Source organism: Limulus polyphemus, unplaced genomic scaffold (assembly GCF_000517525.1).
Source record: "Limulus polyphemus unplaced genomic scaffold, Limulus_polyphemus-2.1.2 Scaffold52, whole genome shotgun sequence".
NCBI classification, from domain to species: Eukaryota; Metazoa; Arthropoda; class Merostomata; order Xiphosura; family Limulidae; genus Limulus; species Limulus polyphemus.
Genome location: NW_013665662.1, coordinates 27,397 through 46,216, shown reverse-complemented (window position 1 = coordinate 46,216; position 18,820 = coordinate 27,397). Strand labels below are relative to the sequence as shown.

Genomic DNA, 18,820 nt, shown 5'->3' with positions numbered 1-18,820 from the left:
TGTGAGTCGAGTGCCTTATCCACCTGGCCATGCCGGGCCCTCCTCAAATGTTGTAGTGCGCCGATCCGAAGAAACTATTTTTTGCGTTATTTTGTTATATCCAGGACGAACTCCTGCGTATGATGTTACAAAGTTAACTGTTCTTTTAAACAAGTTACGTTCAGAGATCCAACTTAGATGTGTTTGAAACCTATTCTTAAGGGGTTTTTTCGCGTCAGAGATGTAGTTGTTAATTTGTTCTTTACAAGTTTGATTTGTCTCACTGCGCGAAATAATTTGTGGGATACACCGATATGTGGTTATAAATTAGGATAGAAACACGCAAAACAATAATGTTATGAAGAATATGAAATGTTAGTAGTATTCTCACAGTATATGGTGTGGAAGCAGCAGCTGACAAGTTTAATATTGTGAGCAGGGCTGAGGGGAGATGAATTTATATAGGAGTTGAGCACGTAAAAATAAAACGATTTTGAATATGAAAATCAGCAAGTCACATGACAACAACGACTGATTTAAAGTTGAGGTGGAACGACATTTATTTGAACTATATTTTGACATTGGTGTTTTTAAGGTATTGGGATGCCACCGAAAATTGATCGTTTTTGAGAAGTGTAAATAATAGCCATTTCCGACACAAAATACACATACACTAAGATCATAAAGATATGCTAAGATCAAAGACCTAAAAGTTCTAAGACAGAAATATTTCCTTTTTACTTAATGGTGTTAAAAAACTATAGAATGTGGATCAAGTTTGTTTCTCACGACCACCCAGAAATAGACCTACAACAAGTCGTATTTCAGTAATGGTAAGCAAAGTGTGACGTCTTGTAATGAATGAGAATCCATGAACTTCAAGGTCGTTGGCAAAAACATCCACGTGTCCCAGGCAAAAGTATGCAACATAATCAAGAAGGAGCTGTGTCTGGAAACAAGGCCAACAGCGTATGAATTTACCTAGATAAAGTTTTCAGTCATACCGTCCCTTAAACCGTTGCATATCTCAAGAAGCTGGAGAATGAAACGGGTATGGTATTCATAGCATATGAAGACATACTGGTTAAGTAAGGATTTCTGTGTGAATGAACTGGTGCCGGGAAACTGTCATTCTCATACACTAGATATATTATGGAAAGCTAACAGGGAAGTTTGGTGTGCTTTTGACGTGGAAGCTATGTTGCAGGGCTATTATCAAGATACACGGTCGTCAGATAGAGCATGACTAGGTGTGGTGGCAAGGGCTGTAATGATGTAGTGAGCCTCCAAGATCGTTTTAATATGACGTACTCAACCTCGGTAAATTCAAGAAAGTTTTTCAATTGATAGTCTAAAGTAGTCATGAATATTATAACTCTGCTTATCCTAATTCTCCTCAAATTAACATTTTAGTTTATGTAAAGTAAGTGTTCATACGATTCTACATAAAAATATCCGTGTAATTTTCGTATAGATTTGTAACGCTATTCATTACATATCTACGGATAACTAACTATGTTTCTGTCATCTATTTCTTTTTGAATAACCGGTAACGGTATGTATATTAAAATTATCAGAAAGGTAAACCGAAATAAAGCATAAAAATAACATCTATTTTTTTGTAAGTTTCATATTGTTGAATGAAAGTCATAAAACAAAACAAACGTGATCTTTCAGAATTAAAATTGATTATTTACTTTAAGCATAAACGTGATATGTGGCTTTTATAATCAAAACACATATATATTAAACGCCGAACATAAATTAACATCTAAGGGAAACTGAAACGCAATTTACCAACAGTGACGTAGACTTCTTTCGTCGGTCCACTAAATTTGGAATTAATTGTATCAGCGACTGATGAGTTGGTATTTCTTTTATAAGCTTGAAAAGCCAATTGTTGTTGAATGGGATTTCTCGACGTCAAGAGCTTCAGGAAGATGCTATTTTGCGCAACCCATGTAGAAGGCTCTGTCTGTGTTACAAGGAATTAAGAAGAAAAATAATTCAATCCTTTATAAAATACCAGATTGGTCCGAGGTTTAGATCAATAAATAACTGTCGTGTTTAACAGTGACAAAGCACACCGTATTTTAATTAATTAAGGCAGTTTGATTATGGACAACATATGCTATATATACCGGTTGGTTCAAATGTCAAATAATAAGCAAATAATTCAGGAAGTATAGTAAAAATGGCTATTAGTGGTACGCTTATCCTGTGACAGTATCGTTGAAGTAATTCAAATCTAACTTTCCTTTGAAACATTTATTCATATGCATTGTACATCAAAATTGTCAGTTGTGAAGACATAAGCAATAATTAATGAACAATTTTAAACCAAAAATTACCAAACTCGCTCTACATCAAATGTAGTTGAAGTAAACATCACCACACTATTACGAAATGGTAGCTGCCTACCTGTAACAAATACTCTAATGGTTTCTTTATTGTCAATATTGGTTGCTGTTCTTTTTCTTTCCGAATTGCGTATATGAGTCTGTAGTACGCAGCCGCAGATACACATTTTCTATCACCTGACGTGAAGGATGGCGTCCATCTAAGAACCGTTCAGCATACAATCTGACAACAGTATTGACATTCTGGTGACACGATAAGATATTCTTACACTGAATTTTGTGTCATTATTTAGATTATTTAGAAGTAGCTACAGCACAGTACTTGTAGGTCGCGTTAATTTTAACACCATTTAGGCTTAAGAATCTTTACACCTCAAACCTAGGTTTGTGTAACAGCCTTTGAAATGTTTGGATTTTAATCTTGTGGAAGTTGTGCCTTATGTCTATATCTGTTGTTCTAGAGGAGCAGTTTGATCATTTTTGGTATAAAATGTTTCATTTGGTATTTTCTACAACTTAATACAATTTCCAAAGGGCATGACATTAAAGAAGACCTTGACTTCTCTCAGAGGTACTGTCACGTGGTAGGCTCAAACAAACTCTATAATGTGTATCAAAGTTCTAACTGCATTTCAAGGTATACTTTCAATTTGAAGTAATCATGATATAAAAATTGGCTTATTTTATGCTTCTTCAGAAAACAATCTTGTACATTAACTAAATAATGAAAACCATTTTGGACAAATACACACATGTAAGAAATGAGTTTTATCATTTCATTGATGTCCATACATTTTTAGCTTAGCCAATGAATCGGAAACAAAACGGCGACATACAAGAAAATATATAAAATATTAACTTGTAGGAGGTAAGGAATACACGCTAAGATTAAATAGGTTTTTATACTAAATATTATATTGTAGGAGCTGGAGAATACGCTAAGAGTAAATAGGTGTTATATATTAAAATAGTAAGAGTTGAGGAGTACACGCCAAGATTATTAATCATCACTATTGTAGGACGTAAGGAATGCACATTTTAGGAGCTGAGGAATACGTGTAAAGGTTAAGTAGGTTTTCATAGTGAATGTTATATTGTAGGAGCTGAATAATAAATGATAAGGTTAAGTAGGTTTTAAAACCTATTTAATCTTAGCATGCATTCCTTCAGCAGTATTCAGTATGCATACTAAATATTGCAAGGTTAAAAAGGTGTTTCATTGAAGAAGCCGAGAAATACATATTTAGTATTAAGTAGGTGCTTTATACTAAATTATGTAATGCCTTGAGCCAATATTACTTTGAAACGGTTTCAATAATGTAATGAATTGTTTTCTTTCGAAATAATGTTTAAGGAAAATAACTTTCTGATACCAAAAATATATATATTGAAAAATTGAAATATTTGTTTAAATCATATAATTATAGTAATAAAGCTTTTTCTACCATTTCTTACAGGATCATTTTTTATCATTTGATGACATAAACAACAGGTAAGAAGCTAGTGACTTACCTTTGCTAAGTCTTGTGCATCATTTTCTGCCAGCTCTAAATCTGGATCAGTGTTAGGTTCCCTCCCATAGATTAATAAAGCTTTAATTAAAGGTCGTATTCCTTCATTCACTTTACTAAACAAGTAGTCATCTAAATCCTTGTTATATTCTGAAAATAACTTCATATGTTAGACAGAAAATAATCAATTAATTTACATTCGGCTAAAAAAAAACTAAAGTCAGAAAGAAAGAGATCTGCTCTGCAATTGTATTCTTGTACAATACCTAAGAGGTACATAAAAGATAATTAAATCAGTAAATACTAAAGTTTGAATCTTTTTTAAGGTGAAACTAGCCCAATCATAATAATGTTACAGAGGCTATTCTCATTTATTTTCAACGCTGAATAGACTATACCGTTTTGCACATGCGCGGTTACGTTCGTAAAACATGACGATTCCGCATTTATTTCACCAGTAATTTAAACCACATATAGGGTGGGTCTTAATCATTGTTTATTTTATGTTTCTAAGGGTATGCAGACTTTAAAACAGTGTCAATATGCTTACAAATCCAAAAATAACCAATAATCATCTCTATCTCTGTAGAATAACATTTAGCTCACACCAAATGTGGATGATGACAATATATGCCGATCTAAACTAATAATACTATCATGCACTACTTTCGTTTATCATTCATAATTAAGTTCCCAATAAAATCATCACGTGACTATCAAATAAAGTGCATTGAAGCTCGGGAGGTTTGAGAGATATTATAATTTAAACTTTCTTAATATTTCCTTTTGCGCGAATTTCACGTTTGAAGACGTATAAACCGCTTAGCGACTAAATAGTCAAAGGCCAAGTCATCTAATGACAAAACCATGTTTAAGAAAATTGATATTTTGAACTATACTTGATCCTTTCTCAATGGGGTGTCTCTCTTGATGAAGTAACTTCGTTAAATAATTAGCAAGCAAAAGAAGATCAATAGGAAGGTCGAAATATGATCTCGAATTTTCGACATTAAGATGGTTAACTATTTTCTGTTGTTAAGTGCCCTCTGACTATGACACGAGCTTTTAAGTTTGAAAGATTGGAGAGATTGTTTGGAATTAAGCACAAAGCTACACAAGTTTGAAAGAAAATTTATTTCATCGTTATTCAAGTCAAATGACAAGATAAATTACTATATTCCTGAGTATATGTAAATCTAAGGTAACGTAACAAGGGCCATGAATAAATACGGAACTGAAAAATAAGAAACGAGTTTATTTAAAATACACTTACTGGTTTTGAACAGCATGTGCAGCTCTTTCAGGTCCTGCAAAAAACATAAACAGTGAAAGTTAACATGAAAAAGTAATTTGAAATAATCTAAAACCTCACGATTTACGAGAGGCAAATGCAAAAATGTTTATACTATAACAATAATTTTGTAATCCATATGAGACGATGACACTTTGGTCCAGAATACTTCACATCTATTAGTTTCACTACTTAATGAGTGACCAATTCATCAAGGACTTGCAGAATGTAGCAACGACCGAGACTAACTTTGCCCTGAGTCAGAGATATCACGTCATGCATGTACGTTGTGTACGTGCTATGTCACAACTACTTCAGTTCAACAAACGTTCTTACATAAATATTTACAAGTTTTGCAGTTTCCACAGATGGTTAAATAGCAGTTTTAAACAACTATTTTTTTTATTCACAGATTTATTGAATAACTGTTGTTATTTTTCTTTTTCTAAAGTATCTTCCAAATTTAGTATAGTTAATGAGAATAAGATGGAAGTGTTTTTTTTTAGCTAGACCAAATAACACATTACGTTTAAAGCAAACCATGACGTAGCTATGATGAAAAAATAATTACATAAAAAGTTATACATTTAACAAATGCATTTTGCCAGGGGCAGCGCGTATAAGACGCTTGAGAAGGTTAAGCCTCTCCAAATAAACCGCCCATCACCGAGCATTATTTATTCTCACCAACTAAAAAATATTGTACAGAGAGATCGAAAGAGGGTGCACGTGAGTCGCTGAGGAGAGTTTATTCATTAAGGAACACGAAATGATTCTTTCCAACTGTGTAATTCCACACACATGAAGGAATATCCTACCAAAACCAAAGATTCACTCGCCGCCTGTGCATCTTGCATAATGGAATTAAAATTATTAAAACTTTATTATTTAGATTTACAAGTAATACAAGTTGACACAGTTCGTTAATATTACAGTTATCGATATTGTAAGTTAATTATGTTTATTTTGTTCGTTTTTATGTAACGTTTTTGTGTAGGAATATCATCACTAACGCCAACTTTGTTTCGAAGTTGTCATTTTAACCGTAAATTAATAAAGAGACGATTGTAACTTTAACCCCTGAAACACTCAGAGTTAAAGAACAATCTGAATCAGAAACACACCTATAGGTACGTACACACGTATATAAGCTTAGAATATTAAGTCAGGAGATTGATAAAAATAATCAATTCCTTGCAAATCAATAGAATGAAAGCTGAAAGTAAAAGCAGTTGGAAAGGGATAGAGTTGAGTCATTAGTTGTACTCCCTCCCTAGTTTGGATTCACGTCTTTACAAACCATGAAGTGACAACTGGAATTAACAGTTAATGAGAATAGCATAGATGAGATGAGATCTGTGTATACTCGGATTCATGTCCTTACAATTCGAAGGTGCGAGAACTGAAAGTAACAGCGGTTTAGGGATGGTAGAGCTGAGTTGCAAGTTGTGCCTCCCCCCTCTCATTTCTACTACTTCACATTAATTTCAAGGTATTGTTTTAAAAGCAGCACTATAAAGTAGGCATTCTATAATCATCAAAAAATTAGCAGAATTAAAACTGAAATTAAATTATATATAATCATATATTATTATAAAAGAAACAATGCCTAACTAAGAATTTCGTCTTGGTTTACTCTACTAGCCTAGTTGTATTTTGTAACTTCCCTCAATTGTAACTTTTTGTTAACTTTAAGCAAATAACGTCATCGAGTTTTATCTAAGGTATGAGGTTCAATTCGTTTTAGATCGGGTGAGGCCTAGAGGTTAACATACCGGAATATGGATCCGAGGGTCCTTGGTTCGCGTCTCATTTCTGCAAAATCGCGCTTTGTATTTTGGGCCATTAAGTGTGTTCTAAGAGTGTCGGTCAAGTCCCACGATCAGAGTAGTCCAAAAGATGGCGGTGGGTGCTGTTGACTATTTTTCTTCTCTCTATTCTATCAGTTCAAAATCAAGGATGGATATGTGTAGCTTTGCGTAAAATGTTTAAAACAAACTAGTAAAAAAATCTTTTGATCTATCTTAGAAATATATACTTAATTTTTGCTTTCATTGCATAAGTTACGTTTTCTTCAAAAGGTTTGGTTTGTTTGGATTTGAATTTCGCGCAAAGCTACACGACGGCTGTCCCTAAGTTAGCAGTGTAAGACTAGAGGTAAGGCAGCTAGTCCTCACCACCCACCGCCAACACTTGGGCTACTCTTTTACCAACGAATAGTGGGATTGATCGTCACATTATAACTCCCCCATGGCCGAAAGGGCGAGCACGTTTCGTGGGACGGGAATTCGAACCCGCGACCCGCAGATTGCGAGTTGAGCTCCCTAACCACTTGGCCATGCCTGGCCTTCCTCCATACATGGGCTAAAAACGAAGTTTTCTGCAATAAAATAAAAAATGATAAAATGAAAAAGCAAGTTAAATGTATCATTTGCCGATAATAAAACATTTCCTTGGTTATTTTATAAAAGTGTTTCTACTAAAAGATTTTTATGCATATACAAAAAATGCTGTAAAAAATAAAAATCTCAATTAAATTAAACTTTTAGAAATATTAAAAATACGTCCCTTATGAGTTCATTGCTATTAATTTCATGATATTTGTTTGAATATAACTAATCTATTTCATATTTTTAACCATTAAAAAACGTAGCAAAAAATGTAAATATTTTTGCTTTTCAACGTGAGATATTTACCATTTTTTCACACATTAAGATGTTGATTATCATTACATTGCGAATATTACAGGGATCATCGTATACCCGCCATCTTGAAATGCTTTTATAACGCGTTAGAGCCGTGTATATAGTAGAAGGTCAAGGTTTAAATCATCTAATTAAATATCCTACAACTACATTAGAAAAAGTACAGGCACGTTGCGCGAGACTTAACTTCAGCAGTTCTTGTAGGTCATGGACATTGGATTATACCGAAAGAAAAAGAGTGAACACGTAATAAGTATTTTTCATCATCTGTAACATAAGTCCAAAGATTCTCAGAAAGATTGCCACTACTTAATGTACCTTCAACCGATGTCTGTATTTCAATACGGAGATTCATCATGCAACGGTTTGTGTCTCAGATTATTCGTCGACTAAAAACGACAAGTCCAACTTTACCATTTTACCAAGCACATATCTTGAGTATCGGCGTCTCCAATAAAAATGTTAGGCCGAAATCAACTGGAGTTAAAATTACTGAAGTTTTGCATATCCATGACAGTCAGTTACGAGTGGTTTTTAACGACAACAGCTCTTGTGACTTTTCAAATATTTGGCTTCGTGATAGTTGCTTATGCTCTAAGTGTGTCCACCCAGAAACTCGTCAAAAACTCGTAGACGTCACTTCGTTGGACATTAATATCCAACCTTCGAAGTTTTACATCAAAGGAGCTGATAAATTAGAAATTGAATGGCCATCTTTTGGAAAAGAGAAAAAGCACACGAGTGTCTTCTCTGCTGATTGGTTGCGTGAATTTCTCCCAGTTACGACGAGTGATGGACATGTGCTGATTCAACCAAGAAATAATATGTACACAAGAAAAAGACCTCAACGAATTTTGTGGAATAAAAACCCAATAGAAGAAACAAAAGTGAGCGTAGAGTATTCCGACTTAATGGAGAGCAAGTCAGTTCTAAAACAAACCACTGAACTGCTACTTACTTATGGCATAGCACTGATTAGAGGTGTGCCTATAAAGGTAAGTCAAACGGTGGAAGTTGGCAAGAGATTTGCCTACATCCGTGAGTCAGGGCATGGGGTGACTTCTGACATAATACAGAACCCAGATCCTAATGCTCATCTAGAATCCACTGGAAGAAAACTTACACCACATACAGATCTAACTTACAGAGAACGATCCCCAGGAGCCCTTCTTCTCCACTGTTTGCATTCGGCTGACCCAAATATTGTAGGACACGATAAGGCAGGAGGAAAATCTTTATTCATTGATGGTTACGCGATAGCAGAGTGGTTAAGAGACAATCACCCTGATCACTTTAATATACTTTGTTCCACGCCTGTTCCTTTCTCTCTTTTCGATGCAGAACGGGATCGATGGTATAGAGCTGAGTGGCCCATTATCACAACTAACAAAGCAGGAGAAATCCAGGAGATCCATTACAGTAGTATTTCTTTTCGAGCGCCTTTACTACCTGTAGAGGAAACGAAACCATTCTATTTGGCCTACCAGACATTCTCAAGTAAAATTACAGACCCTTCGATGTCTTGGACCCTGTATCTTAACCCAGGAGACCTAGCAATATTCCATAATCGTAGGATTCTACACGGTAGAGAGAGCTTTGATCCCAATAAAGTTTTTAGGTTTCTGCAAGGATGTTACGTCGATTGGGACGAACTGGAAGCTCTGTATGAACATCTCCATGTCAACGTGTAATGCTTATTATTAAAAGCGGAGTTAATTAACTGTTTTTAGTTATATTGCTTTCTTTATTTTAGTAAATTAGTAAATTTCTGCTTACAACACGTGAGTAATATTTTTTAAGTATATGTTAGTCAAACGTGGAAGTTACTCTGAATAAAAATCACCTAGTATTTGACAAAATGGTATACGTATGTTGATTTGTAAACATGTTTCCTTTGGAGCCTTGAGCACTCCTATTTTGTAACAAAGTCTTAGTTTATAAAGCCAATGCCAATGTAAAATGTGGTAGAAGTGTCCATCATTATCATTGAAAACCTTCAAAAGTCCAAACACTGACTGCTGTCAGAAAAACTGACAACAATCTTTACATTATATATGCATTTATGCGTGTATAAATATACAAGAGCAAAGTTCGAAAACTTTAACGCCTAGTAATTTCAATTATCAACGAATTATCTATCAACCTAAGATGGTAGAATGTATCTATTAATCTTAAGAGACTAATTCTACACTGAACCGGAAATTTAATATATTCATCTACGTATGTTACAAGTGAATCACCTAGAGACTGGACCCTCTACAACTGAATGTGGGATCCATTATTACAGGTGGAGAAAGAGGTGCAATGGCTTCGTTACTAGCTGATCCAAGCACAAAAAAACCCTGCATCGGTAAATTTGCCAAACAAACGCTACAAGTAAAATGTCCAACACCACCTTAGTGTCTGTTGCAGGTTCGGGACAAAACTGGATAAGTTGCAGCTTAGGCTGCTTTTATTTTTACAATCTTTCCCTTTTATTATTATGTTTTGTTTTCATGATGGTAATAAATGACTTTGACATTTGTTTTGATAACCTAGGGGTTAAGATCTCCGACAATCAAGTGTTTCATGTGCGATCAACCAGCATATAACTTTACCATTCAATGTGATAACCTGACGACTATTGTCTTCGTCATAGAAATACTTCTGAACGATTAATTAACAACACATATTACCCTTATTGATACTTAACAGTATTTGAATGTTCCCTGTGATATTACCCTCGCATGAAAAACACAACACTTGTCATTAACAATGTTAAAATGTACTTTTACCTCAATCAGTATGTGACATTACCATTTCGTTTTCCCAATGACTTGACAGCTATTATTTCTAAGATTAAGTTATTTTGTGTGGTGAATCGTGATGTGACATTATCTTCCTTTTTTCTAATAAATTCCCTCGAGAATTCGAATGTTTGTGCACGAGTGTGTAATTATGACATTGGCCTTCTCCTTGAAGCGATGATGATGATCATCTTAGTATTCTAGAGCAAAAGTACTTAACAGCTTTTAGTCATATTGTTTATTTTTTAATATTAATAAATTACCGTATATGTTGTCGTTTATTAAAGACCTGATTTTCAGTCGCGGCATAACAGCTCATTGAATGGCTCTGCCTTTTTTTCAAATACAAACGTTTAGCTCATAGATCCGTCAGCTCTTGACTGATTTTAGATATAATTACAGTTTTGGACTCAGGAAGTCAAACCCTTTCGATTGATGTATACGACCAAGTCCAAGGTCTCATAGATTAATTTTCTCTAATCCTGCCTCAAAGAATTTCAATTTACGGGTATGCTGGTGAGGTTCTGATAAGTAATAAAATCGAATTGAGTATAAGTGCGCCCCCATGCTTTGTACTGCTGGCGCACAAAAATATAGCTAATAAAAGGGGGAAAAAAAGGTGTCATAGATTAAGTTACTCTTATCCTGCCCAAAAGAATTTCAAGTGTCGCGACTATTGAAGATTCATTCCTTCTTGTTATTTTTTATACAAATTAATTGAATAACATAATATTTTGTAACAGTCAATAATATTTGTGGTCTTTCCTTTATTTCCTAATGTGCATAACTTAAAAATTAAAATAATTCTCGATATCAATCTTACTTTGTTTGAAAATGTTGTAACTTATGATGGTTTTTAGGTAGTTGTTTTTTTAGAATTATGAAGATTCGTCTTTTTATATAGTCTTAGCTTACAATACTAATTTCTAATGTAACGTTGAGGTTGAAATTGTGAAAGTAGAATCTAAAATGTCATAAAGGTAATCTGCATAAAATGTCATAAAGGTAACCTGCAAGAATCCAAGCACTGACTGCTGGGCAGAATCGAAAGCAGAATTTTGGAAAATATATATAACTTTCATTCAGACTCTGAATGCATAATTGAAACGTACCGTGCCAGTTTGTAGGCAAAGAGTTTCGACGATACATTTTTCATCAACACCAGTGTCCTGCAAGAGGACAAAACATGTATTACACAAACACTCAAAAAGAAAAAAAAATCATACGTTTTCTATATTTAAACATCGTTGAAAAATGAGAAACATTCAATATCACGACCGCTTTAAATTATTTAGAATTATATGCAAGACTTTTTCTAGTTCTGATTGAAAATATAACACTTTAAAGTATAGTTAACCCAACTCATAACACAATAAAAGTATAGTTAACCCAAATCATAACACAATAAAAGTATAGTTAACCCAAATCATAACACAATAAAAGTATAGTTAACCCAAATCATAACACTATAAAAGTATAGTTAACCCAATTCATAACACTATGAAAGTATAGTTAACCCAAATCATAACACTATAAAAGTATAGTTAACCCAAATCATAACACTATGAAAGTATAGTTAACCTAAGCATGACCGAATTATTCCTTGACATTTTTTTTAATGCCGATAATTTTTAACAGCTATATGAATAATTAAATTCATTTTGTAATTATTTTATAAACCTCTATTTATAACGTTTTCCATTTCGTTAAAATGTTCATGATTACTATCTCTTCCATCATGCTGATTTATTTGAAACGCCATTCAGTTTACTAAAAATATTTGTTTAGAGTTTTTCATGAACATACTTATAAATGCATGACATGTTTTTTCGGTACAGACAAAAAAAAATAGATACCTTGACTGCGTTATATAAACAGTCAATTCGATGCTCTGCGTGTGACTTAAGCAAAGCTAGACAGGTGTCTTCAAACAAGCCTCCTAGTTCTTCTTTCAGTTCTTTCGCCAGTGACTTTCAAGGAAAAAAGAAAGTAAATATATATATATATATATATACATCTATTTAGAAAAATAAAATTATTATTTACAAAGTTTATTAATCGTTAAATTTATTTCCCCTTTTAAAGAGAGCGTATTTTTCTCAGTTTTAGAATGTCAAAGTTTTATTGGTGAGTACAGACTTTGTTTGGGGAATTTGATGACGTTATCAAATTCTAATCCAGAGTTACTTAAACACTGATTGTTGTGTCACCAAGCCAAGCCGATGGTGGTCTAACTCTTATGTCAAGAATCTGGTTGAAGTAATGAGATGAATTCACAGCAGTAATTAAAGTCTGTACAACTATTTGGTCTGTATAAGCAGAATCTACAAACAGGAGTTAAGCATTTTGTTTCCAAGCGCTGGATACTTTTGAAACTCGTGTAGGCCCGACAGCTCATTGAATATTGAAAAAAGGTGTGAAATTATATGGATTACATTAACAATTCATTTAGCGTTCTTGTATTCGAAAATCCCTATCTCTGTGCGCACATAATTGTTCTTTTAATTTTATTTATTTGCAGAGAAACCTTAGTCTTAGTTACGTCAGTAACCATCCCGTTCTGAAACAAAAACGATACTATTATATGATATAATTCGGTAGGCATTGCTAAACAAAAACATTAATAAAACAAGCTACTATTCGGGGCATTAAAACATTTATGCTCTATAAAAATCGACTTTGTAGAAGAAAAAAAAAGGGGGGGGGATTTTTTCAATTTTTATAACTCTATAAATCTCTTATTATGTTCATTAACTTATTTACAATAAAAAGGAACTGAGCGAAATTCCAGGTTCTACGTGCATTGCTTTTTCGAAATAATCAACCATTAAAAAAAAGCTATGAACATCAAAGCTATCACTAACACATAATCTATAGGGACACACACTTGCCCGACATACGATCATTTAATTCTAATCATTAATTAGTTGATTTTTTTTATTGCTAGATACTAATTACAACATATCCAAAGTTCCGGCTGCTTATCTAACGCCATACTGAAGGAAGGCCTGAAAAGGACTATACTTTCTGTGGTAGGAGGAGCCAGGATTCCGTTCTGTTAGAAAGGCTGGTGTGATATCCATTTCTACGGAGGTTCCCGATGAGGACTCGAATCAACTAGTTATTTGAATGATTTCAAGGGTAGTATCCAGGTTTTTATTACTTCTATGCTAGGCTGACTTAGTGTGTTAGCATTTACAGGTGCAAATAGGAAGCTCCTTTTATATTTATTTTTATCGTATGTGGTTCCTATGTCATTATTTTAGTATAATTCCGTTTTATTATAGGTCTTCTTCTCTGAGATGATGTATTATTATAGATATATCTGTTATGCTACCAAATTCTGACTTTTGTTAGTGTCTTTGTTTCCCTAATGTATTGGGTCCGGCATGGCCAGGTGGTTAGGGTGCTCGACTCGCAATCTATGGGTCGCGGGTTCGAACCCCCCATCACACCAAACATGCTCACCCTTTCAGCCGTGGGGACGTTATAATGTGACGGCCAATCCCATTATTCGTTGGTAAAAGACTAGGCCAAGAGTTGGCGGTGGGTGGTGATGACTAGCTGCCTTACCTCTAGTCTTACACTGCTAAATTAGGGACGGCTAGCGCAGACAGCCCTCGTGTAGATTTGCGCGAAATCCGTAACGAACAACCAACCCCTAAAGTATTAGAGTCCACATTCACAAGAGACATAGTAAATGGTTTATACAGAGACCTGTGATACAGGAGAATATGGCTAGGTGTCTGCAACTTTCTTCCTTCCCCCTTCTTTCCTTGGTGTTTATGTTCTTTATTTTCTTCTTCATCAATTATTAAGGGTATCTATTGTCATGGACGACTGTAGTGATGTATTTTTTTAATCCTCATCTCAGCAGTTTTTATGTTACAAATATTGCTCGTTCTGAAGACTAGGTAGTCTATTATGTCCATCTTTACACTGTTGGGTAAGGTTGATTTATAGTATTATAACGTTGTTTGTTCTGAAGATTAGGTAGACTATGATGTCCATCTTTACACTGTTGGGTTAGGTTGATTTATAGTATTATAACGTTGTTTGTTCTGAAGATTAGGTAGTCTATGATGTCCACCTTTACACTGTTGGGTTAGGCTGATTTATAGTATTATAATGTTGTTCGTTCTGAAGACTAGGTAGGCTATGATGTCCATTTTTACACTGTTGAGTTAGGCTGATTTATAGTATTATGTTGTTCGTTCTGAAGACTAGGTAGTCTATGATGTCCACCTTTACACTGTTGGGTTAGGTTGATTTATAGTATTATAATGTTGTTTGCTCTGCAGACTAGGTAATCTATTATGTCCATCTTTACACTGTTGGGTTAGGTTGATTTATAGTATTATAACGTTGTTTGTTCTGAAGATTAGGTAGTCTATGATGTCCACCTTTACACTGTTGGGTTAGGTTGATTTATAGTATTATAATGTTGTTTGTTCTGAAGATTAGGTAGGCTATGATGTCCATTTTTACACTGTTGAGTTAGGTTGATTTATAGTATTATAATGTTGTTCGTTCTGAAGACTAGGCAGTCTATAATGTCCGTCTTTACACTGTTGGGTTAGGTTGATTTATAGTATTATAATGTTTTTCGTTCTGAAGACTAGGTAGTCTATGATGTCCGTCTTTACACTGTTGGGTTAGGTTGATTTATCCATATCTGCGGGTTTCTTGTAAACTCCTGTGGTATGTGAGTAACAATTATGACTAAGAATGAGAGTTTCTTATCTTCCCATACTTCCGTTGTGACTTGTATTACTGGGTATTGTTTCTTTAGATAATTCATTAATTATGGAATCTTGTCCATATGTTGATAGTATTTATCATCAAGTTGGAAACAAGATGCGTTGAAACAGAAAGTTGTGAGTTCTATTGTCGTGTAGATTGTTAACTTGATGAGTTACTTGTGATTTTTATCATTTTCAAGCTGTTGACAGTGTATCTACAAGAGTAGGTAAGTTAGGTTGGATACCCTGTGAAGTTATAGTAGTTGTATAGTAGTTTATAATCTGAACTGAGTTTTTAACATCAAAGATTGTTTTACTGATTAATGGTCATATTATATCTACGAGATATCTAGCTAAGGAGTGAATCTCTGCAGTTAACTATGGGACGAAGACGGTAGGCTTGTATATGAATTTTAGGTATCTATAGATGTGTGGGGTGCTGCTGTGGGGTACTGTTAATTATTGGACTGTTTCTATTCCAAGTTCTTTTTGTTTTCACTTGAGGATTTGGTTTATCCTTTTTTCTGTATTAACGAGTTGGTTAGACTTAATCTTCTTCTCTAGAGTTTAACTGTATATTCCTCATGATTAAAAAGTCATTATCTTTGTTTGGAAAGAACTTCAAATTTTCGAGGGAATTTTTTATGTTGTTAGGACGGAATTGTAGTGCGGTTTACATTTTAATGATTTATGGACTGCAGTCTTTATTTTGATTCTGAATTCTTCTTTCTTCTAGTTATAGTTGTATCTATAATTTGTTGTGTGTTAGGACGAAGTTTGATCCGTTACTTAACTCGTTCTTCGGGCGCTATTACTGGTGCCCTCCAGTAGCTCAGCGGTAAGTCTATAGGCTTACAACGCTAAAAACTACAATCAAAAGTGACGGTCAATCCCATTATTCGTTGGTAAAAGAGTAGCCTATGAGCTGGTGGTGTGTGATGTCAACTAGCTGCCTTCCCTCTAGTCTTTCACTGCTAAAGCAGTTAGCCCTCGTGTAGCTTTCAAACCAAATCAAACGAAACCAAGCTTCTGAGTTTTGGGGCCCTTGAGATGTTGACTTTAAGTTCTTTATGAATTACGTTATGTTTACATTTATAGAGGAAGGCGAGAGACTATTTTATCTACTTTATAGAGGAGTCTTAAATCTCTATGTTTCTTACCAAGTCCTGTAAGATATAGGCTACTGACCATGATAGAGACAGATATCCAATCGCCAGAACCTTAACATACGTACTTAATTTTAAAACAGTGTTATCTCTTCGTTTGACTACAAATTATTTTAATTCTTTCTGTCAGTTACTTACGTAACTTGTGTTCATATATGGTTTTTGGGTAACTGAAATAATCAAAAAACACTTTTGCCAGAATAAAAATACAAAAGAAAACATATGTTCCTTCTTTATAAAGAAGAAATAAACAAACGACAAGGCAAAATTTCAATTTTGTTACCCTTTTATACATAGACTTGTACTGTTGTTTCACCTCTTGACGTTGATAGTTGGAATGATTCGTCAGTACTTCGATAATCACTCGTTCGTCACTTCCTGTAAACACACATACAAATACAATTATTTTTGAGCTAATATTCCTATTTTCTTACAGGATATGAAATGCCATGATACAACCTGTTGCCATCACGTACATGATGTAACATGTAGCAAGGGCCAGGATTTTGCTACTCACGTTGCAATAATATTCTGCAAAAAATACATTGACATGAAGCAATATTTATCTAAAGTTGAAACTATTATGAATAATGCTGATAATGTACGTGATACGGAGACTAATGAAAATAATAGTATTCAATCCTCTGTCTGGGAATAATATATTGCGAATGAGTGAAGTAAACTTACGAATGTAAAAACGAGAGTTTCATTTTGCTGCTTGAGTAGACTTGATGCTTAACAATAAATAAAGGTACGATTATCAAGCAGGACAAATGGAGACTAATCCAGTAAAATAAAGCTTATAAACCAGTATTTTGAAGTGGATTTTTTTCTCCGAAACTAAAGAATTAAACTATACTGTAATTCGTCAGATATTTGTTAAACACTCCAGCATGCAGTTATTAACTCAGATTTTAACGTAAAAACCTACAGAAAAGCCACAAAAAAAACATAAAATGCTTTGATCTGTAATACTTCACATTGTAAATCCTTTCATTATTTAGATTGCATAGTAAAGAAAATAACATAATGCTTTTCGGTTTTTATGAGTATAGCAATATTATTAACTTTTCTCAGCTTTACAGGTTTTTTTTTTCTGGCATGATAACTTATAAGGCACAAATTCGAATAATTTTTTCGGATAAGTGGGGTTTTCTTGCCCTAAGATTATTTTTATCAGAGAAAAATTAAAACTTAAACTGGGTGAGATTCTAGTTCACATCACTGTTTGTTAAGCAGAGATCTAACCAGCTAAAATCTGGGGTTCGATTTCTCGCGGTGGACACAGCAGATAACTCAATGTGGCTTTGCTCTAAAACAAACAAGCTGAGTTATACTAGTCGTCTTACAAGTTTCAGTTTCTTTTTCATTATCATTTTATTGTCTTTGTATTTAAAAATTACTTAATGATACTTACCTATCCCTCTCATAGCTCTATGTAGTTTAGTCGCTGCCCTTTCGGCGTTGAAGTTTGACACTCCATTGATCGTCCCCTAGAAATAATGTAAAAAAAAAAAATACAACGCTTATATATTCCGAAAGCATCTAAACAAAAAGTTATATTATAAAGTAAGAAATATATCATGTTTCTACTCTTGAGTAGAAACATGATATAGTAATCCAAGCAACGGCAAGAATAACCAATTTTCATGTTGAATTAAAGGGCATCAGGTGTTGTAAAATTCTCATACACTTCCTAATCTATATCTTTTATATAAATATATCTAAAAAAGTCCTGAATGTTAAGTTAACTGCCTATCCATCCTACACGTTTCAAACATTAGTCTGAGATAAAACGCAGGATAATGTGTCATATTGTTAAAGATTTTTATGTCTAAGAGATATTATGATTGTTTTATTAACACAGGAATTGACCTCAAATACAGCTGTTATATATTATTATAACATTTATTGTAGTTGTGCGGATTCTTTTTTTTTTCCAATCCACTTAACGGAAAAGAAATAGTTTTATTTCTTCTACGGCAACTTTTACAAGTTCACAAAGCGGTAGTCCTAACCCACAAATAAAACTAAGCAGCTACTTACTTGTTACATTTCTTCTAGTATATAAGGCACAAATTCAAAACTGACTGACTAACACAATTTGTAACTGAAGATACTCTGGAACTGATCTCGAAAGGAATCGCTGGTTCTCCAACATGTCGACTTACTTAAGATCAATACTTCACCAAAATTAAACAACTGACTGTTCTTTTGTCGACATCTTCCCAAAGAGCCCGGCATGGCCAGGTAGTTAAGGCACTCGACTCGCAATCTGAG

General features: G+C 34.0%; 2 protein-coding genes across 3 annotated transcripts in view; one reads left to right on the top strand and one right to left on the bottom strand.

The window, feature by feature from the left end:
• The window catches only part of LOC111086795 (annexin A13-like), a 56,972-nt gene that overhangs the window by 17,923 nt on the left and 20,229 nt on the right, over positions 1-18,820 (bottom strand). For both annotated transcript variants that reach the window (XM_022391099.1, XM_022391104.1), the window contains exons 2-8: positions 17,958-18,033; positions 16,824-16,918; positions 12,489-12,602; positions 11,745-11,801; positions 5,124-5,157; positions 3,852-4,000; positions 1,777-1,954 (exon numbers count right to left, since the gene is read on the bottom strand). In XM_022391099.1, the coding sequence (XP_022246807.1) occupies positions 1,777-1,954; positions 3,852-4,000; positions 5,124-5,157; positions 11,745-11,801; positions 12,489-12,602; positions 16,824-16,918; positions 17,958-18,033 (703 nt within the window). The remainder of the gene's footprint in view (positions 1-1,776; positions 1,955-3,851; positions 4,001-5,123; positions 5,158-11,744; positions 11,802-12,488; positions 12,603-16,823; positions 16,919-17,957; positions 18,034-18,820) is intronic.
• LOC106463290 (gamma-butyrobetaine dioxygenase-like) lies at positions 8,146-9,784 on the top strand. Its single transcript, XM_013923308.2, has one exon. The coding sequence runs from the start codon at positions 8,203-8,205 to the stop codon at positions 9,535-9,537; it is 1,335 nt and encodes a 444-aa protein (XP_013778762.1). The 5' UTR covers positions 8,146-8,202; the 3' UTR covers positions 9,538-9,784.